Genomic DNA, 27,319 nt, shown 5'->3' on the forward strand with positions numbered 1-27,319 from the left:
ACACCGATAACGTTTTTAATGGTGGGATTTGGACACCGTTAAACTCTTTCACAATTCTTTTTCCCCACAATTCTTATGAACATTGGAGTTTAAAACTACATAGTAACCCAAATTGTGGTGGCTCCTATCTGTAGACCCAGTCCTTGAAAGGATGAGTCAAGAGGCTAAAGAGTAAGTTTTAGGCTAGCCTGAACCATGCTTTCAAAAAAAAAAAAAGAAAAAGAAAAAGAAAAAGAAAGAAAGAAAATGAAAAAACCACACATGGTTGTGTATGCCTTGGTCCCGGCACTCAGAAGGCACAAACATTTCTCCATCGGCCTGTATACATACACAGCCAGTATCAGGCCAGTTAGGAGCTATGTGCCTCAAAAGGAATAAAAGAAAGAGAAACCCTGCATTCTAATAGACATGTCTTAAAGTTTACATGGCATAATGATGATAAACACCAGTGCTTTGGGGGCTGGAGAGATGGCTCAGTGGTTAAGTGCACTTGCTACTCTTGCAGAGGACCTGGGTTCAGTTCCCAGCACCCACACGGTGGTTCACAACCATGCATAACTCCAGTTCCAGGAGATCTGTTCCCCTCTGACCTCTGCAGGCACCAGGCATGCACACGGTGTACATACACACACGCAGGCAAAACACTCACATAAAATAAAATGAATACATCTAATAAAAAATAATTAATTTTTTAAAAAATCACTGTTGTAACAAGGTTTTACATAATGGAAAAGATTGCTAGAGACACGTTAACTGACAGCTTGACAAGACCTGGAGTCACCTGAGATGGGTTTCTGGGCATCTGGGGGGGAATATTTTGATTTTGTTAAAATCCCACCCATTGTGTCCTGCCTGGTTCAGGGGACATAAGTGAAGGGAGCTGAGCATTCTGCTATCTTCCTGACTGTGGACACGATGTCATCAGCTGCTTCAGACTCCTACTGCTTTGAGCCAGAATCAACTTTCTCCCCTAAGTAGCTTCGTCAGAGTGTTTTACCACAGCAACAAGCAAAGAAATTGAGACGTGTGTGATTTTATTAGCCTGGTGGTGCCACATGCCTTTAATGATAGCACTCAGGAGGCAGAGGCAGAAGGATTAAAAGTTAGCCTGGGCTACATAGTTAGAACTATTCTTCAAAATAACAAACCAAAACAACAGAATTATCATAAGTTTTTCCTGGGATAACCCATCAAATAAGAAAGTGTCACTGTTTTAGCAAATGTGTGTAAACTTCATTTGCAGGGAGGCTTTCTTACCTTCTATTGTCTTTCCAGTCTCCCACTTCAAGTTCCAAAGTGCCTGTAAAGTGACGAGTGTGTAAAACAGGCATCAGTCCACCAAGAGTGTGGAGGTGCCCACACAAATAAGCTGTGGCCGAACTAAACAGCGAAAAATAAACAGAATGAATGAATAAAGACAAACTGTGTGCCAAATCAGTAAGAAAGTCTCTTCAGAAAAGCAAGTGGATTCAGCAATTGGAAATGACCAGTTCAGGTTCTAGAACCTGCCTTACCTCATTACTGTCCGGATCCCCGGGGACGGAGAAAGGATAGTAGATGTTGTAAAGTGTCCAAACCAAATTGTCTGGTTGCTCTGACTACTTTTCTTGGAGAACGATAAGAGTTCCTCCATCTGTTTCTGAAATGGGAGAAAAATCCAATGCCAGACAGGTCAAACATTTCCCCTAAAGTTTATAACAATAATCACATTGTCTGTGTGGCCCAATTCTAGTAGGTCATGACCTGAAAAGATCTCTATCAGTTTGAACCGTGTTCATTCACATTATAATCCTTTCTGAGAGGACTGCAGTGAGCAGAGCAAGCACCATCTGCATTTGATGCATACGAAACTGAAGAATAAGTTAGTCACTGTTTTCAGGGTTAGGAGTGTGGCTCAGGAGTAGAGCTTTTTCCTAGCAGCAAGCACGAGGTCCTGGGTTCAATCCCCAGTGTCAGGAATGGGGGAATAATTATCCACTTAATGAGACAACTAATCTTTTTAGTGTTGTACTGCTATATCACAATTTCTAAAAGAAACACTAAGCCAAAAGTCTAAAACATACACATGTTATATGTCCACCGACAAACCTAAACGTCTTAACGTCTCTATTCTATATAGTCAAATATTAGAAACTCCAACAAAATAAAATACCCACATAATGGAATACTCAGCAATAAAAAAGGAAAAGCTACGGATGGCCACAACCACAGACACACATCTCAGAAGCATCACACTGAGAATTAGAAGCCAAACCCAAAAATGCATACTGTAGGATCACATTTACCTAAAAATTTAGAATAAATAAAACCATGCTAATAGAAAATCAATCACTTGTACCATCAGAATAAGGACAGATTCCACAAGAAAACTTTCTAGGGTGGTAGACAGGTCCTAAATCTTGACTGAGAGAAAGTTAAAAACAGCATATACATTTGTAAATTCTTCAAACACTTAAAATTAGTATATTTTATTGTATTTAAAACACCTCATGACACTGATTTCAAAACATAATTTGCACATACAGAATATGTACTTATAATATCTATAACATGCATACAGTAATGAATTTCTGGGCCTTGCCCTTTCTAATTTGGTAAAATTGGGGTAAGACTAGGGAGACTCAGGGGCTGGAGAGATGACTCAGTGGTTAAGAGCACTGGTTGCTCTTGAAGAGGACCTGAGTTCAGTTCCTAGCACCCACATGGTGGACCACAATCATTTGTAACTCCTGTTCCAGAAGATCTACTGCCCGCTTCTGATTCCCATGGGCACTGCATGCACACGGTATACAGACATATATGTAGGCAAACACTCATACAAATAAGACAAAATTAAAAAATCTAAATTAACAGAAGACCAGGGATTCTGCATTAGGTAACACCACAATTGATTTTTATGTACTTGATCTGTGCATTGTATATTTAAAACTCTATTCTAAGAAAAAATATTAGTTCACCAGCTCACTAAAGGCACTTGGTGATTAGGAAACGAAATATAACTGTATCCTGTATTCTTTACTTCTAGAACCTTCACATAACTCTGAACCTCTTTCAGCTCTTTCAGTGCCTGAGGAACTCTGCATTTGCTACAGTTTTCTGAACTGGTCACATGCTCTGATACTGAACGACACACCCAGGAACTTACTTGATCTTAGCTCCTTTTACTCTTCTAAGCAGGTGTATGTGTCTCATATAAGAGCATGTGCTCATCAAATAAGGAACTGGCATTTGCTGTGCTAAGACATAGCAAGAGCTTCTTAGATTCTCAGGTTCTTAGCCTTGCCAAAATGTTTAAGTTGTTCTCTTATTAGAAAAAATATAGACTACTAAATAATATTGGCAACAATATAACATATAATATACTAAGCTATAGGCCCTGTAGCTTGCTGAATATAGCCTATACTTAATACATATTCAAAAAACACTTGATAGATAAATATAAAAAGTGAGGTGCTCTCTTCCCAACTTTCGGGTAAGAATAGAGACAGCAGTAACAATTCTGAAGCAGCTAGTAGCTTCCAGACATATCTGTAACCGCAGTAAAATTTTTCTGGAACATATCTAGATAAGAACATGTTTACTTCAGGTAACTAAACGGTCTAAATATATTCAAGAAAAAATAAAAACAGGTAAGCTAAAAAGGGAAGTGAATTTTTTCAACTCATACCTCATCTAAAATTCCAAAGAAATTATAGGGTCTCTTAGGCCCTGGCCTTTGGGTGGCATCCACAGAGATGAAAGAATAGTTGCCAAAGGGAGTAGTGTGCACATAATGGAAAGAGCCGTCCTTCCGCACAGCAGAATATTTCCTAAAAGATACAAACAGAAAGGCTTTAGTGCAATGATAGAAAGAATGGGCTTCATGTTAGAATAGTAATAAAAGCGCATCAAGAAAAGACTTCTAGTCAATATAATACAATCACAGAGACCTAACATTTCAACTGGACCAGGCCCATCACCTGACCAAGGGACCACCCCTAGGACGGCACAATCACTTTAAGCCATGCTAAAGAAATATGACTTTTCTTCATTAATTAATTTATTGGGTTTGGGTGGGTTTTTTTCTTTATTCTCTTCTTTCTCCTCCTCCTCCTCCTCCTCCTCCTCCTCCTCCTCCTCCTCCTCCTCCTCCTCCTCCTCCTCTTCTTCTTCTTCTTTTTGTGTGTGTGAGTGTGTGGAGACTGAGTTTCACTGTGTAGCCCTAGCTGTCCTGGAACTCAATATGTAGATCAGGTTGGCCTCAAATTCAAAGAAATCTGCCTGCCTCTACCTCTTGAGAGCTGGGATTTAAGGTGTGTGCCATCGTGCCCAGCTTGCACAAGGCCGTGGGGTCAATATCCATTACAACAAACACCTGGAGAAAAACGAGGGACTCTTTATTAAAAGTCTAACCTGGCAGCTATTCTGCACACTCAGGTTTGAAAACCAATGGAACAGACCTGCAACCACAGCCCATCTCTTAAGAACATTTCACTCCCTTTTCAAGGCCTTCGCTGTGTCCACCCTGTGACGACCTCTACCTTTCCTGACTTCCTGTTATGAAATGCAAGGCAGCATTTCATCAGCCATTCCTTCACATTCTTTTCTAATGCTGTCCTGACACATCTTCCCTCCTTTTAGTATTACCAGAACATAAGTTCCTTTGGAGGCAGGGGCCATTCTATCCCTGATAGCTCTTCTATCCCTGAGACCACACAGCTAGTGAAGAGCTCTTAAAGAACACCCAGTGCTCGATTAAATGACAAAGCACAATAAATCTCCTCAGTAGCCAGAACTGAAAGTGAAATTGCGACCAAAAGAAGTATCCCAGCACACTGAAACGTAGAGACTGCTTCTAACACAGAGGTTCCCAGGTGAAATCACACTCATGACATATGAAGAAAATGTAATGTTTATATTAATCGGAGGAAAGGATAAAGCAGTCATGGGTGACCACTGGTCTTTCTGGCCACTCCAGAGGTTGACAGTATCTCAGTTTTCTGAAATCCCACTGACCCAGCAGTCCACCTACTAACACTCCTCCAAAGGACTTCTACTTTGTCCCAGTTGTAACCAAAGGAATTAAAGGAAGCTGGGTGTGGCGGCCCACACCCCTAATCCCAGCATTTTTAAGGTGGAGGCTGGAAGAGGTGGAGGTGAGTTCCAAGCCATCCTGATCTACTTAGTAAGACTCTATTTCAAAAATAAACAGAGAGAAAGAGAAAGAGAGAAAGGAAAAGAGAGAGCCAAGCGTGGTGGCTCATGCCTATACTTTTAGCATGAGAGGCTGAGGCTGGAAGGAGAATTAGAAGTTCAGACCAACCTGGGGAACATAACAAGATATAAAAAGAATTAAAGCAGAGAAAAATATTTTTTAAAAAGGACTGATTGTAACACACATGTGTGTACGCACGCGCACATACACACATACATGACAGCTCATTTTCTAAATTATCAAAAATTCTTTAAACAGAAATTTCATCTTTTAAAAATGATTTCATTTGCTGGGCGGTGGTAGTGCATGCCTTTAATCCCAGCACTCAGGAGGCAGAAGCAGGCAGATTTCTGTGAGTTTGAGGCCAGCCTGATCTACAGAGTGAGTTCCAGGAGAGGCAACAAAGTTACAGAGAAAGCCTGTCTTGGAAACAAAGATTCCACTCATTCATTGACTGGACTGACCCTCCTGACAGATCCTACTTAGTAGTCTGCACTGTGCTCATTCAGGTACCTGTAATAATTTGTGATGCTCTCCAGGCTTGGAATGTTATATGCATCTAAAAAAAAAAAAAAGCAAACATTCACCTATGCAAAATAGAAAAATGCAAACATGTCAATGACATAAGAACACAGCACTTTCTGTAACCCTTTAAATGGCAGAGTGTCACTCAACATTTTAAGAACAGTAACTTCACCAAACTCAGATTACCTAGAAGCTTTTAAGGCACCAAATATACTGAAGAAATAGTAAGTACTTTGTAATTTTGTTTAGAACAAGTCAGTTTCAAAATTCTAAGTCTACACTGCTGTTGCTGCTTGTCTGGCACTAGCTCATGTTGGTCTCAATCTCTGATTCATCCTGCTTCAGCCTTCCTTATGCGGGGAGGACAGGCACATGCTACCCTACCCATCTTGTTGTTCTGTTTTCATCATGGGGTTACAGAGGCAGAAAGAAATGAATTCTACATAGCAAGTGCTTCTAACAGAGAGTCTGTCTAGTCCAGGCTGGCCCGGAACTCCCTATTCTAGAGAGAATGACCTGGAATCTCTTGTGAGGCTCTTACCTCTACCTCAGGAATGTTGTCACACCTAGTACACAGTTCGGGGGATCAAAGCAAGTGCCTCACATGTACGAGGCAAACACTCTACCAGCTAGTTGAGCTAGCTTCTCAATCTCAGGTCTATGGATTTTGACAAATACACAGTGATATATCCAAGACCACAATCAAAATATAAAGCAGTCTAATCATACCCCAAATTTTCTTAATGCCTTTAAAGTCAGTTTCTCCTTCTACCCCACCTCTGGCAACTACAATCTGTCATCTGCCTATAGTTTTTATCTTCTAAATGTCATATAAATGGAATCATAGAGTACGAAGATGTAGATTTAGCTTCTTTTCACTTAACAAAATGTAGGGTTTTTTAAAAACATAATTTTTTGAGTTTTTTTTTTTCAAGACAAGGTTTCTCTGTAGCTTTGGAGCCTATCCTGGAACTAGCTCTTGCAGATCAGGCTAGTCTGGAACTCATAGAGATCTACCACCTGCTTTTGGCTTCCAAGTGCTGGGATTAAAGGTGTGCGCCACCACCATTCAGCTTAAGCCATAATTTCTGAAGAACTCTTTCTCCTTTGTAAAGAGGAAAACATCGTACTAACTTTCACATGAAAGGCTTACAGCGACATCTAAATGTTTTAGATTCTCCTTTTGGTTTTCAAGGCAGGATTTCTCCGTGGCTTTGGAGTCTGTCCTAGAACTTGCTCTGTAGCTCAAGCTGGCCTCAGACTTACAGAGATACACCTGCCTTTGCCTCTGGATTTCCTTTTTTTCCCCCTTTCTTTCTTTTATCTTTTTATCTTTTGAGACAAGGTCTTGCTATGGAGCCTGACCGACCTACAACTTGCTATATAAACTATGCTGGCCTCAAACTCACAGAATTCTACTTGCCTCTGAAGTTTTAATATCATATGTTACAGCTGTGTATAAGAGATGTGGCCTTTAGCTGGGTGGTGGTGGTGCACGCCTTTTACCCCAGTTGTTAGGAGGCAGAGGCAGGCGGATCTCTGTGGGTTCAAGGCCAGTCTGTTCTACAGAGTAAGTACTAGGACAGGAAAAAGCTCGAGAGAAATCTTGTCTCAAAAAACAAAACAGAACAGCAACAACAAAAAAACCCAAAAACAAACAAAAAAATGTGGCCTTCATTATATCTAACTTTGTTATTAGTTCCCATTTTATAACTTTATAATCTAAACTAGAAAAATCTATGTTTCTGAAGGGAGTGTGTGTGTGTGTGCAATTTTATTTGGCTCTTGGCTTTTACCATGATTTCCTTTGATATCCAGCCATTTGGTTTTTTCCAAGACTCTGGTCTTCTTCAGGATTCTCTGGTAAGTTTGCCATTCTACCTCATGTTGTCTGGATCCCAAGTGTTCCTTTGTTTTGGCATCTGTCAGGTCTCCTGTGAGTTTACACAGAATTGAACTGCAATGTAAAATAAACTCCGGGAGTGGGGGGCTCAGACAAACACACGAGCCGAAGGAATACAAATTCTTCAGCTACTCAGCACACATACATAAAATCAGTTATGAGTCCACATATGCCCAAAGCGAGCCATTTAAACCAAGATGATTGTCTCAGCAAGGGCTCTATTATCATAAGTTAACAAGTGTTTATGTGGTTATTATGATATTAGAAATAATTTATAAAAAAACCAAAATTTCTTTGAAAGCAAACAGAACACCTGAAGCAGGGGCTTATTGAGGACTGATAACTCATCTTAACAGTGGATGTGTTTCAGTAGAGTGACAACTGAACCATCCAATAAAAAAACACAAATACACCTTGGACTTTTTCTCTGCCCCAAACTTTGGGAGCACTTGTGCATAGACTGGAAGAGTATAGGAAATGCAGTTAGAAAACTACCAAGGAATGAAGTAACTTGAATCCTTAAAGTAACTGAAAACATAAGGTTAACCTCTTTGTACAGAAAACGTTAAGTCAACAAAGGAGAACTTTTGATTCCTGGTTAAAGGGCTTTTCCTAATTCTCAAATTCAGTGGGACATCAGCCGGTACATCATCACCATCAACACACACTCAATACACATACACACACACTCAACACATACACACACTCAACACACACATACACGACACACACACACTCAACACACACGCAAACGCACGCACGGGCGCGCGATACATATATGGCAGATAACACCTAGTCATAAACACATCACACGCTTTATATCTACTGCCTTGAGAAAACCTTGAAATGGCAAAGCATTAGCCTGAATCCTGACTCTAGTATCAACTGGTAAAGGAAATTACAAAGTCCCCTTGCCTGTAGCTCAAAGGGCTTCCTGTCAGCTGCGTCCACAGGGTTCCTGTTCCTAACATCCTCAAGCCAACAGTTGCTTCCCATTCTACCATCAAGAACTACAGTACATCACCACCACAGCACAGCACAGCACAGCACAGTACAGGAATCCCCCCTACCAGTGGCCAGGACAAGGGCTGGTTGAATGATGTCTATGGTTTCCGAACAGAACTTCTCTAAGTCCAATGCTCTGCCGGGATCTTGAAACCTGCTCAGGTGAATGTCGGATATCTGTCAAAAGCAGGAATTGGACAGAGACACACAATCTGAGTCAGGAACTACTGGGGTGGCCCCGCAGCTCTCGGGCGCGGAAAGGGAAAGAAAAAGATGCGCCACGGAACCCCGGGGAAGGAGCGAGCGGGGCGCTGACCCAGCAATCGGAACGCGACCGAGGCCCCCTGCTGGACTGGGCTGCCCACCCCAGCGCCGTCCCTTGCCTCCCGCCGCGTCACCTGCAGACCCCAGAAGATGTTGTGGGCTCCGGATCCCGGGGCGGGGTGCGGCCTCTGGGCGTCTCGGGGCTTCGGCAGCGGCGAGGGGGGTCCGGCCAGGCCGTAGTGCTCCAACAGCAGGGCTGCCAGCGCTGCCGCCGCCAGCCCCGCCACCACCCGGAGGGCCAGCACTCCCGCCATCGCGGCGCGGCCCCGGTGCGCTCCGGCCGCACTTCCGGCCTCTAAGGCCGCCTGCAGGCCGCCGCCACCGCCACAGCTGCTCGTCGCTTCAGCCCCGGCCTCCGCAGCTCCGCGCCCCGCTCCCCGGCCTTTGCCAAAGTAGTGAGGACCAGGAAGAGCCAAGCGAGGGGGTGGCCGGGAGGCAGCACGTCACCTGGCTCCTCCAGGGCCAGGCATCCCTGACCTCCGTGGTGCGGCCTCTGCACCTGTAAAGCGAAGTTAATGATACCTTCTGTGCGTGCAACATGCTTGTGAGAATCAAAGTGTGTATGAGGACGCCTCTTAAAATACAAAAGCGACAGAAGGCTCACTCTGGCCCCTTCTGAAATAACATAACCCCCACAGGATTTCATGTCTTGTGAAAATTATCTTTTTCCTTATCCTGCTTTTATGTGTACTCATTTATATGATATTGTCTCAATATCATATGGTATGCCTGTTGTTCCTTTGGAGACAAGGCCACACATGCGCAGAAAATACAGTCTCCAAGTGGACTACAAACCCCAAAATGCCCAGAGCCCTTTAAAAATGGGCGTTCCAACCCGCCCTCTCTCTCTTTTCTCGCGCCCTCCCCTCCTCTTTTCCTTTCGTCTCTTCACTCCCGTTCCTTGTATGTTACCCTCCCCCATTAAAGTTTACCCACGTGGGACCCCGCGTGTCTTGTCTCTCCTTCCCCAACCCCGCGCGTCTCGTGTCTCCCCCTCCCGAACAACACCCCCAACCTTTAAAAAATAGTAACATTGGTGCCGTCTGCTCGGGGACCTTCGCGCCCCGGGGCCCTCACCTGAGGCCTCGGCTCTGGGTTTTGGCGCCTCCTGGAGCTCGGGGCCTCCCCCGGGACAAGGTCAGAACCGGACGACCTGCGACCACTCCACGTGTTCCAGCCATCTCGACACGGCCCTCCCTCTCCAACCGTCAGCGGCTAATTCGTAAGTTTACCTGGGCTGGCTAACCATCCCCTCTCACCTGGAGGAGGCCGGCCGAGCTCCCGGCTTCCTCTGGCGTGTCCTGGGTGTGGTTGCTAACCCCCCCTCTTCCCCCGACCTTCCGCCCTAGGCTAGACCTGTTTTTATCCGCGCCCAAAAGCCCGGGGCTTTTGGTTCTCTGTCCTCTGTTTCATTCCTTTTCTTTCTTCTTCTTCATCGTGACCGCCGCTACGGTGCGGCCCGCCGCTACGGTGCGGCCCGACCTTGGCTGAATTCGACTCAGCCAAGGTCCTACCACCCCCCCTGTAAAATCGGACGCCTTTTCACAGGGCCTGGGTGTTCTTCGGCCGCAACGGGCAGCCTTCGGGCGTAACTGTCCCCTCCTAGCCTAGACCCCCGTCTCCCGTCGAAAACTAGGACTGGGTCAGCTAGCCCATAGCACGGTCCCCTGGGTACTCTGACGCCTGTGTCCAGAGCAACTGTGTTCGGGGCATCTTCGGGTGCCTTCTGCGGATATTTTCACGGTTCTAGCCATGGGCGCTAAGTCTTCAAAACCAATTCCCCCTTCCTCTCCTCTGGGACAGCTGTTGGAAGCTCTACAGCCCCACGCCTTAATTCCTTCTGTTAAATTATCTACACTCATCCGCCTTTACTCTAAGAGGTGGCCGTCCTACGGCCTACAGGGGAACTTTAAATGGCCATCTTGCGGGTCTTTTGACCCCGATATTCTACGGGAACTAGCTAACTTTTGCCACCGTTCTGCTAAATGGAAATAAATGATGTATATTATGGCATTCTTTTACATGGCTTTAAAAACAAATCCTTCTACTGTCTCTCAGTGCTCACCTGCTCACATGTTCTTAGCAATGCCGCCCCACCCGGAACCTCCTGCTCCTGCTATGGACCCCGCGGACGAACCTCCACCTCCCCGGCCTCGCGGGGCTACTCCTTCCCGTTCTGCCAGATCTAACGATGGTTCTTCCATTCCCCTTTCCTCCAAAGTTTCTTTTAGGCACAGAAAATCCTCCTCCAGGTCACCTAACCGTTCTCCGTCTAGTTCCCCAACAGGCTCCCGTTCTGGATCTACAGGGATTTCGCCCAGTTCCTCCGAGGCGGCTCCACTCCCGCCGCCTCGCTCACTCCCTGAGGACATCAGGTTCCTAAAGGCTACCACTGACTGCCTCCTGTAAGATCTGCCAAAAGTCAGATCCCAGGACCAAATATCGTAGCTTTCCTTTCCCTACTCACCAAGCCAGGGGCTCCCTTCCGGGAACTGACTGGCAGCTGGATTTTACTCATATGCCCACAGTTAAAAAAATTAAATATCTCCTGGTGTTGGTGGATACAATGTCTGGGTGGGTTGAAGCTTTCCCCACCTCTAACAAGAGAGCCCAGACAGTTTCTGATATCCTCCTCCGAGAAATTGTTCCGCGGTTCGGGCTCCCAACTTCTCTTCAGTCAGATAACGGCCCAGAGTTTACTTCCCAGATTTCTCAGAATCTGTCTAGGGCACTTGGAATCCCCTGGAATTTTCATATACCATACCACCCCCAGTCTTCAGGTAAGGTAGAACGGACTAACCGCTCTTTAAAGGATGCCCTCGTTAAGATGTCACAAGAACTACACCTCGACTGGGTAAGACTTTTGCCTCTGGCCCTTCTCAGGCTCCGGGCTCTCCCAAAGGGCCCTCTTTTCATTTCACCCTTTGAACTCATGTATGGGCGGCCAGTTTTAACCCCTGGCCTCCCATCGGGAACCTCTCCCCTTCCTGATCACCTGCTCACTCCCCTCCTTTTCCACCTACGTTCACTGCTGTGGGACTTCACGGATCACTCACTACCTCAACCATGCCCACCGCCGGTTAAAATAGGAGATAAGGTTTTATTCTCACCTCCAGGTCAACGTCCCTTACCCCTTTCCCCTAAATGGCAGGGTCCTCTCAGGGTAATTCTTCTAACTCCCACAGCTGCCAAGCTCGAGGGAATTCCTCACTGGATTCACCTGTCACATCTGAAACCGTTCATCCCTACAGCTCAGAACAATCCTCCTTACACGGTAACTCAGACGGGACCATGTTCCCTCAAGTTCCAAAGGACAACAGGTCCAACCCCCTCTACTCCACCCTAAGGAAAACAATGGTCTCATTTTTCATTTTTTCCTCCTGTGCTAATACACCCTCCCTTTTCTAAATTCCTAAATAACCATCCAGTTGTCTCTACAGGAATCATCATCAAACACAGAGCCAAGAGGTTCAGGTGATAAGCAAATGCTTAACCAAGTTCCTGACATAACAGGTTTGTCACTGACTGCAGCAGTGACCCCTAAAATGTTAAGGAATATATGATTAAAATCTATTTCTTTTAAGACATTTTCTTTAAGCTCCAAGACACCAGCCGGACCCACCTGGACAAAGCAGACACAAGCAGAACGGAATAAGTATCATTCAATTAACGGAATAAGTATCATTTACCTTTTTTATTCTTATTCTTAACCCCTGGCCTCCTGAAGCCCACCCCCTCCACCCCAAATCTCCCCTCTAACTTTTTTTCTTTCTACTAATGCAACTTTTGTTTTCCAGCATCCTAACGGTGACCCAGCCACTCAAGAGCCAGACAGATACAATCTCCAGACAGATGCGATTTCTTCAATCAGCCACTTGATGCCAGCGGACAAAACATCGATATGACATCATCAGGACAATAGGACGCTCCCCGGACCCCTCGACGCCCAAAGTCAGCAGGAAGCAGTCATGAGAGACCGGGCTACGCCCCTATTCCCTACCCGTTAAGACCCTCAACCCCCCCCCTCAATTTTTTTTTTTTTAATAAAACCAAAAGGGTGGAATGTTGTTCCTTTGGAGACAAGGCCACACATGCGCAGAAAATACAGTCTCCAAGTGGACTACAAACCCCAAAATGCCCAGAGCCCTTTAAAAATGGGCGTTCCAACCCGCCCTCTCTCTCTTTTCTCGCGCCCTCCCCTCCTCTTTTCCTTTCGTCTCTTCACTCCCGTTCCTTGTATGTTACCCTCCCCCATTAAAGTTTACCCACGTGGGACCCCGCGTGTCTTGTCTCTCCTTCCCCAACCCCGCGCGTCTCGTGTCTCCCCCTCCCGAACAACACCCCCAACCTTTAAAAAATAATAACAATGCCTGCCAATATTTCCTATAGACCGAGGGTAGGATAATTAGATTCTGACCTTAATTTATCTAACCCACTCTATTATGTATTGCTATTCAGAAAAAAAAATAATTCTTTTTTAGTGCGCTTTTTTTTTTTAAAAAAAAAATGTATTTTTATCTGCATTGGTGGTTAGTCATGGGCGTTGGGTTCCCTGGACTATTGTGAGCTGCCATGTGGGTACTGGGAACTGAACGTGGGTCCTCTGGAAGAGCAGTTAGTGCTCTTAACCTCTGAGCCATCTCTCCTGAAAAAAATATATTTTTATACAAATAGTGCTTTGGGCTGGAGAAATAGCTCAGAAATTAAGGGCACTAGCTGCTCTTCCAGAGGTGCTGAATTCAATTCCCAGCAACCACATGGCAGCTCACAACTTTCTATAATGAGACCTGGTGCCCTCTTCTGGCAGCAGGCATACATGCAGGCAGAACAGTGTATTAAAAGAAATAACCCAAAATATCTTTTAAAACGTTTATTTTTATTTTATGTATCAATGTTTTGCCTGCTTGTGTCTGTGTACCACGAGTGTGCAGTGCCCATGGAGGCCAGAAGAGAGCATTGCATCCCCCTAGAACTGGAGTTACAGATTGCTGTGAATGTAGGTGCTGAGAGCTGAATCCCGATCCTATGCAAGGATCCTAACCCCTAACCACTGAGGCATCTCTTCAGCTGCTAAAAATAAAATGTTTAGCAGGGCGATAGTGACGCACACCTTTAATTCTAGCGCTCAGGAGGTATGGTCTACAGAATGAGTTCCAGGATTACAAAGAGAAACACTGTCTCAAAAATAAATAAATAAATAAAAAACCAAAAACAAAATAACAACTACAGACTGTTGATTTATTTTTTCTCTTTTTTTTTGTTTTTAAGATTCATTTATTTATTATGTACAGTGTTCTGCCTGTGTGTATCCCTGCGGGCCAGAAGAGGGCACCAGATCTCATTACAGATGGTTGTGAGTCACCCTGTGGTTGCTGGGAATTGAACTCATGTCCTCTGGAAAAGCACGCAGTTCTCTTAACTCCTGAGCCATCTCTCCAGCCCTATAAAAATGTTTTTTTTTAAAAAAAAATGTAAAGAAAAATATTACAAACAATCTGCAGTGTGTGTGTGTGTCTGTGTGTGTGTGTATGTGTGTGTGAAAAATTCTGGAGATAAATGTGGTGCCACACAGTTATAATTCCAACTTGCAAATTAGAGACATGATCTGACTTGCAAGTAAGAGACATGAGGGTCAGGAGTTCAAGCCTGCTTGGGCTATGCACCCCAACAAGTAGAAAATTTTATTCATGAAACTTTGTTTTATGGACAAAATTATCCATGCTATGTCTATAAAGTATATAAGACATATGACATAAATTAATATTGTTAATGAGTAGAAATAAAAGACAAGTTTTTGAAAAATATTATAAGTTGAGCAGTGGTGGTGCACACCTTTAATCCCAGCACTTGGGAGGCAGACACAGGCGGATTTCTGTGAGTTTGAGGCCAGCCTGGGCTACAGAGTGAGTTCCGGGGCAATTAGAGCTGTTACACAGAAACACTCTGTTTCAAAAAACAAAACAAAACAAAATTATGAGAGAAAAATCACATCATAGCTAGGATGAATCTATGCCAGGGATGAATAATTTACTCAACATGAGAGAGCTCTATAGAAAGCATAAACACTCAACAGGGCATGGTGGCAGAGAGTAAGTTCCAGGCCAGAGGGAGACAGTGAGATAAAGAAACAAAAGCTAACAAAAGAACACTCCACTCTTTTATATATAATAATAAATCTCAATTAAAATTCAGCAATTATTTTTAAAAATCTGATCATGGTGTTGTGTGCCTTTTTCCCTCTATTAGAATAGAGGCAGAGGAGAAATTTTTTAAACAGTTTACTTTTGATGTTGTTTTTGTTTTGTTTTGTTTTTTTGAGACAGGGTTTCTCTGTGTAGCTTTGGAGACTATCCTGGAACTCCCTCTAGAGATCAGGCTGGCCTTAACTCAGATTCACCTGCCTCGACACCCGCTCCCAGCCCCAAGCCTGGGAGCCTGGGATTAAAAATGTGTACCACCATCACCCAGATAATTAGTTTAAAATATTTTTATATAGGGCTTTATGTAAAACAATATGTGTTCTGCTCCCCCCCCCCCTTACAGGGCCTCACTTTGCAGCTAGACTTGGAACTTTGTAGTTCTGCTGGTCTCCAACTTGTAACAATCTTCCTAATGTGGCCTCTCAAATGCTAGCTAGCACTATAGTTGTAAAACACCATACCTGGTTTACAACCATTTAAACTTAATAACTAATATTATTTATATAAGCAATATTTTTATTTTTCATTTCTTTTTTCCCCTCTTTCGTTTCTTTCTTTTCTTTTTCTTTCTTTTTTTTTTTTTTCTTTTTTTTTTTTTTGGTTTTTTGAGACAGAGTTTCTCTGTGGCTTTGGAGCCTGTCCTGGAACTAGCTCTTGTAGACCAGGCTGGCTTCAAACTCACAGAGATCCGCCTGTCTCTGCCTCCCAAGTACTGGGATTAAAGGCATGCACCATCACCGCAGGCCCTTTTTCTTTTCTTGAGACAATGTCTCACTGCATAGATCCAACTGCAGAACTCTCTGAGTAGAGAAGGCTGGCCTTGAGTTCAGAGTGCATAAAGGTGTGTGCCATTACACAAGGAGTAAACTGCATTTGAAAAGAAAATAACTCTGTAAACAAAACCCCCAAATATTGGAATGATTAATTTTTGCAAATTTCTTAAGTTCTAGTTTAATAGATGATAGCTGTGATTTAGTTCTGCTTCTATTTATAGTAATGTGTTGTTTTGGTTGGAGTATATGAAGAAAACTCAACCTAATATGGATCCCTGTTAAAGAAAAATACTTTTAAATTTTACGGCAGGCGAGATGGCAGAATGCGAATCCCTGAAAACTGTCCTCTAACCTCCAACTATGTCTCATGGCACATGCATGCACCACATACATACACACAATTAAGTCAGTAAAATTAATTTTTCTTTTAATTTAAAAAGGTGTCAGGTGACTGATGTTTGTCAGTTGGAATGCCGAGGTGGAATCAGAAGCCGAGCTGAGTCATTCATTTTGTAAAAGAAAAAAAAAAACCCAGATGATGTCAAATTAGGTCTTGATCACCTCTGTCCTCCAACCCTGGTCTTGGCCTTGGGTGCGTCCTCCTGGTTCAGAACCTAGATTCTTCCTGGAGTACTTTCTATCTAGATGCATGAGTGTATACATAGGCAGTTTGTGTCAACTGGAGTCCAAGAATAAGAAATAAATAAAAATGTAGATTCCAGAAATAAGAATGTAGAAATAAAGAAATAGAGTTCTAAGTCTAGGAGAATGAGAGCAGACTGTCAGCAGCTTCCTCAGCAGATCAAGGCTCAGTCACTCACAGTGAGCTATTTTCTCCATCAGCCTAGGTAATTTCCTTTTACAACTGGCTGTTCTATTTAAAATGTCAGCGCTTCTCTCTGCATACTGAGAGTAGTGTCCTGGCTATCCCTGATAAACACAGATGTGAACTGAGTTAACCTTTAGGAGACAGAGATATGTAACCCCTGGGTTAGGCACTGTCTCTGTTCTGGGAAACTGGCGCCATCAAAGGAGAGGCATGGGGCTCCAGTATACACTGCCTGGAGGTACCTGGAGACAGTGGATAAGGTACCAACACCAGGTTGACTGATGAGCTCTGATAATGTAGGTTATAAAGTATGGCAGTCTATATCTGAGTTTTACCTTGAGTTAGTGTGAAGAACTTCCTGCTGTCTTCTAAGTTCCCAGCCTAGGAACCAATTATTCTATTTATTAACTTTCTGATATTGCTAGCAGTCCCTTTTTCTAACTAATTACTAAAGACATCTGTTTTCTTGCAATTAGTGACTTTCACTGTAATCTCTGAAACATATTTCATGATAGCTGCCTAGTTACCCATTGACATTAGAGCCCACGCCCCCCCCCCATGCCCCTTTGGGTCTCATTGACTGGCCCACTGGTTGGGGCAAGATCGTAAAAATTCCTTTGTTCAGACCTAATGCTTGGTGTCCCTACTATAAAAAGATAAGTTCAGAAACCCGCCTTTTGCCACAACTTAATAAACACCATCTCTGGCTGTGGGCTCAGCTAGCTGATAAGCTTCTGTGCCCCGCGGTTTTTTATTTTTTTAAGTTTGCTTCTGTTTTTCCTGGAACCTGGTTTCTGGAATAAAGTTTGCTTCAGGTTTATTAGACTTTGGAGGTCTGTCCCCATCTTTGCGCGACCCCCCTGGACCCAACATCAACTTTTTTCCCCTCAATGTTTCTAGGTGTTTCTTCTTTTCACGTTGTTTTCCATAAGGGCGTAGTATCCAGTTTGTCTTCCTCTACCGACAAATGGACTAGGTCTCCCGGTTTTGTCATCTCACGACGCCTACCTGGGCAAAGGGCTAAAGACACCACAATAAGCTCTTCCCTAGGGGCTCAGCCTGGGAGAAAACCAGGACTGAACACCAGGGGCTGGAAACCTGCGCCTGGCTGGTCGGGAGCCTGCTTCCGGGAAGCCGACCGGAAGCCGCTCCGGGTGCTGCGACAAACCTGACTTCAGGGGCCGTCGTAAAAGTGTCGTCTCCGGCGCGTCGGACTGGCCACAGGTTTCCGCTCGCCCGCGGCCGGGGGTCGAGAACTGCGGGCATTCGTTTCCCTTAAGATGGCGGACGACGAGACAGACAGCGGCGAGAGGATGGACGTCAGCCCCGAGCCTTCCCTGGCCCCTCAGCCGCCGACCTCGGTGAGCCTTCACCCGCTAGCGTCTTTTGTCCTCTCCCCTAAGAGTCTCCCGCTGCGCCTCGGAGGGTGTGGGGCTCTGCTTTCCTTGGCGTTGCTGAGGAAGGGGAGTCCTAGGATTGAAGGACCCCCCCCCCCCCACACACACACACGCCATAAAGTTAGTGGCTACCTACACACATTCCTGCCAGCCTAGTCTACGGAGTGTAATGACTGTCATCTACTAGTCTCAACGTGCTTAGACACGCATGTCTCTGTTTTGAAGTGGGAAGAATTCGTGCTGTTTGCTGTAGGAGCTGAGCTGAGGCTGGAGAAGGCCATTTTTCGGTAGACACATTGCTGACCACTCTTGTGGATAGGAATTCCGGACGCAGCACCTGGTGTGATATCGCATAGGTGGTTGGACTTGAGAATGACAGTGAGTGTTGCAGCTGTCATGTTCAGGTGTCCATTATAGTAGCATCTTGAGAACCCCAGGTCTGGCCCACAGTGAGGGAGTGCTGTCATTTGTCACTGCCTTTTTAAATGTGAAGAAGCGAGAGAAATACCATCAACGAATACTGGAATCTACACTTGGCTCTTGGATTTTGAAAGAATGAGAAAGCAGAGGTAGTGAACACATTTAAGTCAAATAGTCTGATTTACTTCTGAGAATACTCGTAGAGTAGTCTTAATAGTGGGGTCGTATTAGCAAACGTTCCGATGTGGTCCCTTCAGACAACGAACTAGTGGGGAGAGATACTTAAGAAGTATTCACTACTGATCATGGCATGTTTTAATCATTTTGTGTATAGCTGCATATGGAAAAGTGTCGGATACAGATATACACACTAATGCATTATATACACATATATTCATATTTGTTAGTGCAGTTGTTTTATAGTTTTAATAAATTCATCCTTGACTTACTTTACCCCATCAAACATTGTTTTATGAGACGAGAGTGACTCAGAAGTGAGTCAACCACAGGGTCTGGAGAGAATGTTTGTAAGATAACAACCTGATAGGGACAGAGTTGGAATAAGGATATGTACTATGTCAGCACTTGGCATTCTTCCTCCTTCATCCCAAAAAGTAGTTGAAACTCATTTCACCTTAGTAGTGAAGTTCGGATGAAAACAATTGTAGAAATAAAAAGGGATGAGAAGCTAGAAATGTGTCTAAGGGAAACCGTTTTTGAGTGCTAGGGGACAAACACAAGGCTTTATGCATGCTAGGTAAGGGCTCTGGTGGCTATAGTGCCATCCCTGCAACATCTTAGGCTAAGGCTGAAGGATCACTTAAATTTAGGAGTTCTAGGAAAGCCCTGAGCTAAACAGTGAAGCCCCATCTAAAAATATAAATAGGAAAAAGATTCATAGAATCATGTGCTTTTTTATTGTCATCTACTGTAATTATGTTGTAGTCAGAAGAATTGTAGTTTCTTATCGTCGAAGATGAGTAATGTTTGTTTAAAGCTTTGCCATATTAGTTCTTTCCCACTGGCAGTGTAAAACCCCATTAATAAAACCATAGAACATCCATTAATTTGGAATCGGAGATAATGGTAGAGAAATTGAACAGGAATCTGTAGCAACTTCTTCAAAGAGTAATATACTTTTCTGGGCAAGGCATTTTAAGCTTTACAGAGTAGCAAGGAGAGGTGTCCTGCAGCCTCAGGGCACTCGCACTCACACTCAGACTAGTGATATATATAAATGATATCTATAAATGAGCAAAGAATTTAGATTCAAGATGGGTAGCATAAGCGGATACAGACCTATGACTGTGAAGCCTAATAGCCCCTTTGGGTGTTTTTTTTTTTTTTTTGGCTTGAATCTTTCTATTTGACCCCAGAGATCATCCTACTTCCTGTCTTTTTTTTAACTGCTGTTTTCCATTTTGTTCTCCCTACTTACATCTGTTGTTTAAGCCAAAGTTGTTCAGCTTGAGTCCTCAGCACCTAACCCCCATTTGATTAATTTGTATCACAAATCGCTGCTGGGGCTGATAGAAACAAAATAACAAATATAGCATAGCTACAGAGCTTTAATAAAGATCTCCATTCTCGTTAGAGTGCTTTTCTAGTTAGAGTTGTTGATTTCCTTAAACTAAATTTTCTTTTTAGATACAGGATCATTTTATTAACATTGCTGTGAGCACTGTCTGCCATAAAGATGGTTCAGAGGTGCTTACTGCACAAACTTGGACACCTAATTTGATCATGAGAACCAATGTAAATGTGGAAGGAAAGAACCAACTCTACAAAGTTGCCCTCTGACCTTCATGCTGTGGCACATGTACCCACCTGCCCCCACACAATAATAGTAATAATAATACTTTTTAAAAATATTAGAGTTAAATAATAGGTGAGGGTTATTGGACATTTATAAAAGCCATTATAATATTCACTAAGAGATAAAAATTAAAAAACTAGTTTGAGTTAAAAAAATTCACCAAGAAAATTGATTCTTGGATCTTTGGTTTTGAGACTAGGTTTCTCTGTGTAGCCTTGGCATCCTGGAATTCACTCTGTAGGCCAAGCTGGCCTTGAACTCACAAAGATACACCTGCCTCTGCCTCCTAAATGCTGGAATTAAAGGCATGCACTACCACCGTCTGGCCAATTCTTGGATCTTAAAAGGTTCAAGAAAATACATATTCATAAGCATGCCCTAGCAAGCCACCCATTTGGAAGTTACTAGTTTAGAATTGATGGTTGAAGCATCAAAAGGAACAAACAATATATATATATATATATATATATATATATATATTTTTTTTTTTTTTTAACAATATATTTTTTTAAAAAAATAATTTATTTACTGCTTTGGTGTTTTATTTTATGTGCTTTGGTGTTTTGCCTGTGTGTATGTCTGTGTAAGGCTATCAGATCTTGGAGTTACAGACAATTGTGAGCTGTCATGTGGGTGCTGAGATTCGAACCTGGGTCCTCTGGAAGAACAGTCAGTGCTCTTAAACACTGAATCATCTCTCTAGCCCAATGAACAATATCTTTAAGGTCAGGTTGTGTGCGCATGCACATCCATATACCCAGGAATCAAACAGCCTAGGAAATAAGAGTAGGTCAGTGCCATGGAATATAGTAGCTTTTAGGAAAGGGTAATTTATTGGATCCATGACAAGGACTGAGAAAATTGGAAATCCAGAGGGCTTTGCGATGGTCTGCCAGAACACCTACTTTCTTTGACTGAATTCTCCTAAATTCCATCTTCGAAGATGTCACTCGGTGTGGTGATGTGATCTTTTTTTCTCCATCTTCGAAGTTGTCACTTGGTGTGGTGCTGTGATCTTTGTCCTATATCAACTGTATAGGTGATGTCATCCAGCTCTGCAGCTTTACAAACTATATGTGCTCTAGGTCATCTCACTTCTGAGCTTCAGAGTCATGAACTCAATTGCTTGCTTGTCTCCACTAGAATATCTGATAGCTGTTTCAAAAAGAGAGAGCAGATAGGAATTAGCTGTAGTAACCCAAGATATAGCTTGCATTTGAAAATTATTACAGGAAGTCAGCGTATATCAATTTGAGGAAGGTTTCAAAAATGTGATAGAAGCGAAGATGACTTGCTTATTAAGTTTAAGGTAAAAAAACAGATGACATCTGAACCTCGTTTTTGATCTAAGCATTTATGGTACAGACCACAGGAAGGCAAATCAAAAGAGTTTTGTTATCGTTGTCTCAGTACAATACATCTCTGCATTAGCTCTTGAATACAAGTATCTCTCTGTCTTTTCACTCGTCTTTGTAATCTAAGCCACTGTTTGTTGCCTAGATAACTGTAGCTTCTTAACTAGTCTCTTTCCTTCTACCTTTGCCATCTTACAGTAATGGGATCGGAGGAAGCCCTGAGTGAATGTGTGCTGTTGACATAGACAAAGGTTTGTCAAGGAACATGGCCTCAGACTCATGGGAAAATGGCAAAGCCTCCCTTTTCCACCACTGCTCCCAAAGTGATGCTCAAAGCTCAGAGGGATGTCAAATCCTTCTTCTGGCCCATGTGCATGTATTGATAGTGTGTATAGAAAATGTCCTCCATAACTCTTCTTCCTCTTCCCCTGAGTCATTTATGGCCTGAAGAGTGCTCCCTACAGAGAATGCTCCTATTGAAGTTAACTTATACCAAAAACCCGCCTCCTTGTTTATCTGTCTGCAGTAACCCTGCCTGTCTGTGCTGTGTGTAATAAACACACTGAGCTGCAGTTCTGAGGTTTCTCCATCCTAGAGTCCAGACTCTCTGATCCCAGCTTTTTCTCTCTGCGTATGTGTTATTTCTTTCCTTTGCCTCCCCTAGTCAGGACAAGTCCCTGCAGCTGTGCTGCATGAGGCCTTTCGTTCAGTCCATTCTCTACAGAGCCACCAGTGTAGTCTTTAAGAACAATCAGTTCTGTGTCAGTCTCTTCAGTACTTCATAGAACGTCTGTCTGGAAAGATCGGGTCGGCATGTAAGTCAGTGAACCATGGCGAGGTGTCTTTGCCACTTTCTGTGCTGCCTTTGAAGGCTGTTTCAAATTTCTCTTGCCACCCCATCATCTAGTTTCTCTACAGATGTTGATCCTGTGCTGTAGTCTATGAAAGAATTGCCTTTAAGCTTTAACCCATTGTCTCAGGTGGCTTAAGACAAAATATTAAATCAAGACTTCATTACTCCCTGGTGACGTACTATGAACTCTTGTATATGAGTTAACATGGCACTTGTGAAAGAAACCATAGCAATTTTAATTTTGGCTGATAAGTTTGGCCTTTTTTCTTTTCTTTCTTGAGATAGGATCTTCTTATATAGCTCAGCCTGCCCTGTAACTCACAATCTTCTTCTAGAATGTGTGCCCCATTACGCATAGCATTCTAGTCTTTAAAAAAGTGTTACGTCCCCGTAACAAGTGGAGTGCTTGTGGAAACAGGTTCTACTAAGCAAACAGCACTGAAAGGCTGTGGAAGAGTTGTTGTGCTTCCGCAAGCACCCACTTGTTACCCAGAAACAGTTAGGGCCCTGACCAGAGCCGAGTCCACAGTTCTTCTCAAGTATTCCTTCTAGTAGTTGACTTGATGCTGTTCTTCAAAACAAGGTCTCCTTGACTTAGTAGAGCGAGACCCTAACCACTTATTATGTTTTTATGGACAAACTTTTGAAAAAGCCTTCCAGCTGTTTTTATGAGTAAGCTTAGAAATGATATTAGCCACAAGGAAGTATGTCCTTTTATTTATTCATTTTCAATGCTCACATGCTTTACTTTGAAATCTAAGAGAATACTTGAGTTGTTTTGCAAATGTGTAGTCCATACAGTAGAAAAGGCTATAGGAAAATATTGCATTCATTTAAAGACTTCAAAGAAAAGTGTGGTCAGAGATGAAAAAGGAAGACAGTGGCCAAGAGACAGGATGCTTATAAAAGCCAGATTCTGGCAGCATACTTACTCCTTTTCACAAGATGAAAGAGAGAGGGGAACCTTACTTATATTATTAATGCCATAAATATATGGGAAACATGTTTACAGACAGCACAAGGCTAGCAGGAATAATGAAATGTAGTAGGAAAAAGTGACCAAGCATCAGATTAAGACCGACAATATGAATCCTAATGGAAAAGAAATGAAGCCCTTCAAACTAGGTTTGCATGTCCGTAGGACCAGGTGTCTGTGTGACTGACCTAGGGCGTGAGTTGCCACACTCTCCAAGTTGGAGGTGTGACACAGCTGCCAAGAATGTGCTCTTTGAAAGTGGGGATTGTGTCTGAGGTCTCATGCTTGAACTTTAGCCTTGTCTGTTTTTAAAATATGAACTTGTCTTCCGGTGGGGGTGGCGCACACCTTTAATCGCAGCACTCAGGAGGCAGAGACAGGTTTATCTCTGTGAGTTCCAGGCCAGCTTGGGTTATACAGAGAAATTCTGTCTCAGGAACAAATAAAAAAAAGAAAAATTAACCTGTCAAATAGTAGTACAAGGAAGCTTAGTATACCCATATACCCAAGGATTTCTTGATGTCTCAAAATGTTGTCTTATTGCTAATTCAGTACTACCCATGAAAAAAAAAAATCCCGGAGCCTCTCCAAAGAAGGGGGACGGGGCTGGAGAGATGGCTCAGCAGTTAAATAGCATTGGCTGCTTTTCCAGAGGTCCTGAGTTCAATTCCCTGCCCCCACATAGCAGCTCACAACCATCTGTAACTCCAATTCCAGGAGCTCTGACACTCTCACACGGATATACATACAGTCAAAACACCAATGCACATAAAATAAGAATAAATAAAGATTAAAAGAAAAAAAAAACCTTTGTGGCTCACACTTTTAATCCCAGCATTTGGGAGACTGGGGCGGGCAAATCTCCCAAGTTTAAGGCAAGCCTAGGTTACATAGCAAGTTCCAGGTTGGCCGGGGCAGCATGGTGAGACTCTGGCTCAAAAAAACAAACAGATAAGTAAAATTTAAGAAAGGAAATTCAGAAGTGACAGGCCTCTGAAGACTGTGGATGTTTATTAGTTGACTTCAGAGGGGTAAGTTGTGGTTTGAACAAAAATCTAGCAAAGTTCCTTTTTCATAATGATGTTCCCACAGGGGCATCTGTAGCTGCAGATTTTAGAGGCAAACTTATCTTTTAGTCTCTCCATTGGGACAAGGAAAATGTTGGGAATGTCTGGGATTTTAATTGTTGTGAGAACTTGTTTTTATGGTACAGTCAATTAGGAAAATGTTCCCTTTATTCCAAATGTTGTAGAGAAAATGTTTATTTTTTGTTTGTTTTTCTGGTCTTTCAATTTAAACATTTAATTCCTGTTGCAAATGGAAAAATCACTAAAAAAACAACCAAAAGGGGGAAAACGGGGAAAACATGAAACATTTACTAATAATAATTCCTGAGTAACTTTGTTTACTCAGTAAAATATATATTGTATAATTTAAAATTTTTTACTTAGCATGTGTGTCTGTGTGTTTGTATGTATGAATGTTTGCAACTGCAGGGACTCGCATACCTTAGTGAATGTGTAGATGTCAGAGGACAACTCTCAGCAGTCAGTTTTCTCCTGCTACCTTGTGGGATCCAGGATTAAATTTAGGTCATCCTGGCTCCAGCATCTTATTGGCCCTTTTGTGTGTGTGTGTTTTAATCTCGAAAGAGATTACAGAAATTTTAATTGAAAAGCAATTTCCGAGTTGGTTATAGTGACTCAAACTTGTGATCCTCGAATTTGGGAGGGAAAAGCAGAAGAATTGCCATGAGTTCAAGGCCACCCAGAGCCTATGTAGTAATTTTCAGGTCAGCCTGGGCTATCAAGAGAAACTTATTAATATATTTCAATAATAATAATGATAATAGAACTCCTATCCCCCTAAGGTTCAGGGATTCTTATAGGAAAGGGACTGGAAAAGAAAGATAGAGGCAGTGGACTGTGTGGGTAACTGTAAGGGACAGAGCAGGGAAGCTGCACATATGAACTTACAGTGGTTTGGTCAATAAACCCAAGCCAGACTGAATCATAGCATGAAGATGGGAGGTGGACATGAAACCCCCCCCTAGCCATGGAGCCATTGGCAATGTTAGCTTCTGGAAAAGGAGACTATTATTTCTTAAAGAGTGTCCCTGGTTAAGTCATCTCTAGAGGAAGACCACACATCCAAGAATATTTGGGCAGCACAAATTGATCTTGATGGGTTTAAAGAAAAAAAAAAGGACACAAAGTTAGGTTGGTAGGAGAGCAGGGAGAGATGGATCTAGAAAGAGTTGGGGGAGGGGAGCTGAATATGATCAAAACACATATGAATCTCAAAAGAATAAACAAATTAAAAGCAAATTCTGTAGTTGTGACAGCAGTGGAAACTCTGCAAAAGGAGTCTAGTTGTGCTGTATCTACTCTAATGGTTCTATGAACAGAGTTACGAAGGCTTAATGTCATAATTTGCCTTGTTATTTCTAGCAAAAAGTACTTAATATAGTGACGAGAACTTGGGTTGTGTATTTGTGCTGTGCTTGTGGGTACGAAGGGTTTTGAAAGGCAGTTCCTTTCCTCAGGAGCTTCCAGTCTACTTGAAAGGGCTAGACGTAAACGTTAGGTTTACCAACCTAATGGCTAGGTGTGGTGGTACATGCCTTTAATCCCAGCATTCCAGCAATAGAGGCAGTCAGATCTCTGAGAATTTGAGGCCAGCCTGATCTACAAAAATGAGTTCAGGATAGACAGGGCTACATAGTGAGACCTTGTCCCCAACAGAGACAACAACAACAAAAACATATTTGTTAGCACGCAGTGGGCCCTGGGTTCGGCTCCCAGGATGCTATGTAAATGAATGAATATTTGTAATTTAGAACATCAGATATGGGTACAGAGTGAATGTCTTCTGTTTAAGTGCTGTATTGAAATTAACTGGAGAGAAATTTTCTGGCTTCATCAGTGAAAAATGATTAAGATAGGCCTCGACCAGAGCCTTGAAGAAGAGATAAAGGGGAGAGTAGAGGAATGAGAGCTAGGAATTAGTCCGTGAAGGGCACTGCTGGCATCCACATTCAGGTATAAATACATTGTTTAAAAACATGAATTGTGTATGTGTTAAGGCATAAGAATATTTAGTAGTACTCAAGACTTTAGACAGTTGTTAGCTCAGAGGCTCCATTCGACCCAAGAGAAATTAAAAGGAAGATTAAAGACAGGGCTTTTTGAGTAGTCCTGGCTGTCTTGGAACTCTCCCTTTATGGTTTTGTTGTAGTTTAATGTGAAATCACACAAATCAAGAACAGTAAAGTTAAAAGACCTGTGTACTTACATTTGCTTTAGCAGAATAAGCGTTGAGCTCCAGGAGTTGGGACACCTATTTTTTTGTGGTGCAGATCAAACCCAGTGCCTTATATATGTTACACAAATTACTACCGCATAGTTAGACCCCCAGCAACATCTGTAGAAAAATTTAAAGTTTACGTAGTTAGAATTTGTTTTTGTAAACATAAGATGGCATTAATCAAAATTTGCCTTTTCTACTAGGCAGTATTTTATGGATATATATATATATATTATATACATACATATATACACATACATACAATGGTATGTTTTTTTTTTTTTTTGAGACAGGGTTTCTCGTATGGAGCCTGCCCCGGAACTTGGTCTGTAGACCAGGCTGCCTCTGCCTCCTGAGTGCTGGGATTAAAAGTGTGTGTCACCACTGCCTGGCTAGAATGGTATGTTCTGCTGGGCATGGCAGTGTATCCCTTTAATCTGGCA

At 42.8% G+C, this 27,319-nt stretch overlaps 2 protein-coding genes and 1 long non-coding RNA gene across 5 annotated transcripts in view; 2 read left to right on the plus strand and 1 right to left on the minus strand.

Annotated features, from left to right (window-relative positions):
- The window catches only part of Tmem62 (transmembrane protein 62), a 31,303-nt gene extending 21,793 nt beyond the window's left edge, over window positions 1-9,510 (minus strand). The window contains exons 1-7 of one of the 3 annotated variants that reach the window (XM_057780758.1): window positions 9,474-9,510; window positions 8,693-8,804; window positions 7,516-7,653; window positions 5,708-5,753; window positions 3,668-3,809; window positions 1,515-1,639; window positions 1,258-1,380 (exon numbers count right to left, since the gene is read on the minus strand). In XM_057780758.1, the coding sequence (XP_057636741.1) occupies window positions 1,258-1,380; window positions 1,515-1,639; window positions 3,668-3,809; window positions 5,708-5,753; window positions 7,516-7,653; window positions 8,693-8,804; window positions 9,474-9,491 (704 nt within the window). In that variant the 5' untranslated portion in view covers window positions 9,492-9,510. The other 2 variants (XM_057780756.1, XM_057780759.1) reach the window with 2 other exon arrangements.
- Window positions 9,511-9,691: 181 nt separating this feature from the next.
- On the plus strand, window positions 9,692-13,226 carry LOC130881524 (uncharacterized). The gene is made up of 2 exons (XR_009057734.1): window positions 9,692-10,173; window positions 12,749-13,226. It is a non-coding gene; the product is annotated as an uncharacterized LOC130881524 (long non-coding RNA).
- Window positions 13,227-17,939: 4,713 nt separating this feature from the next.
- The window catches only part of Ubr1 (ubiquitin protein ligase E3 component n-recognin 1), a 136,890-nt gene continuing 127,510 nt past the window's right edge, over window positions 17,940-27,319 (plus strand). The window contains exon 1 of the mRNA XM_057780438.1: window positions 17,940-18,114. Coding sequence (XP_057636421.1) covers window positions 18,034-18,114 — 81 coding nt within the window. The 5' untranslated portion in view covers window positions 17,940-18,033. The remainder of the gene's footprint in view (window positions 18,115-27,319) is intronic.

The sequence above is a fragment of the Chionomys nivalis genome, chromosome 9 (genome assembly GCF_950005125.1).
Source record: "Chionomys nivalis chromosome 9, mChiNiv1.1, whole genome shotgun sequence".
NCBI lineage: Eukaryota > Metazoa > Chordata > Mammalia > Rodentia > Cricetidae > Chionomys > Chionomys nivalis.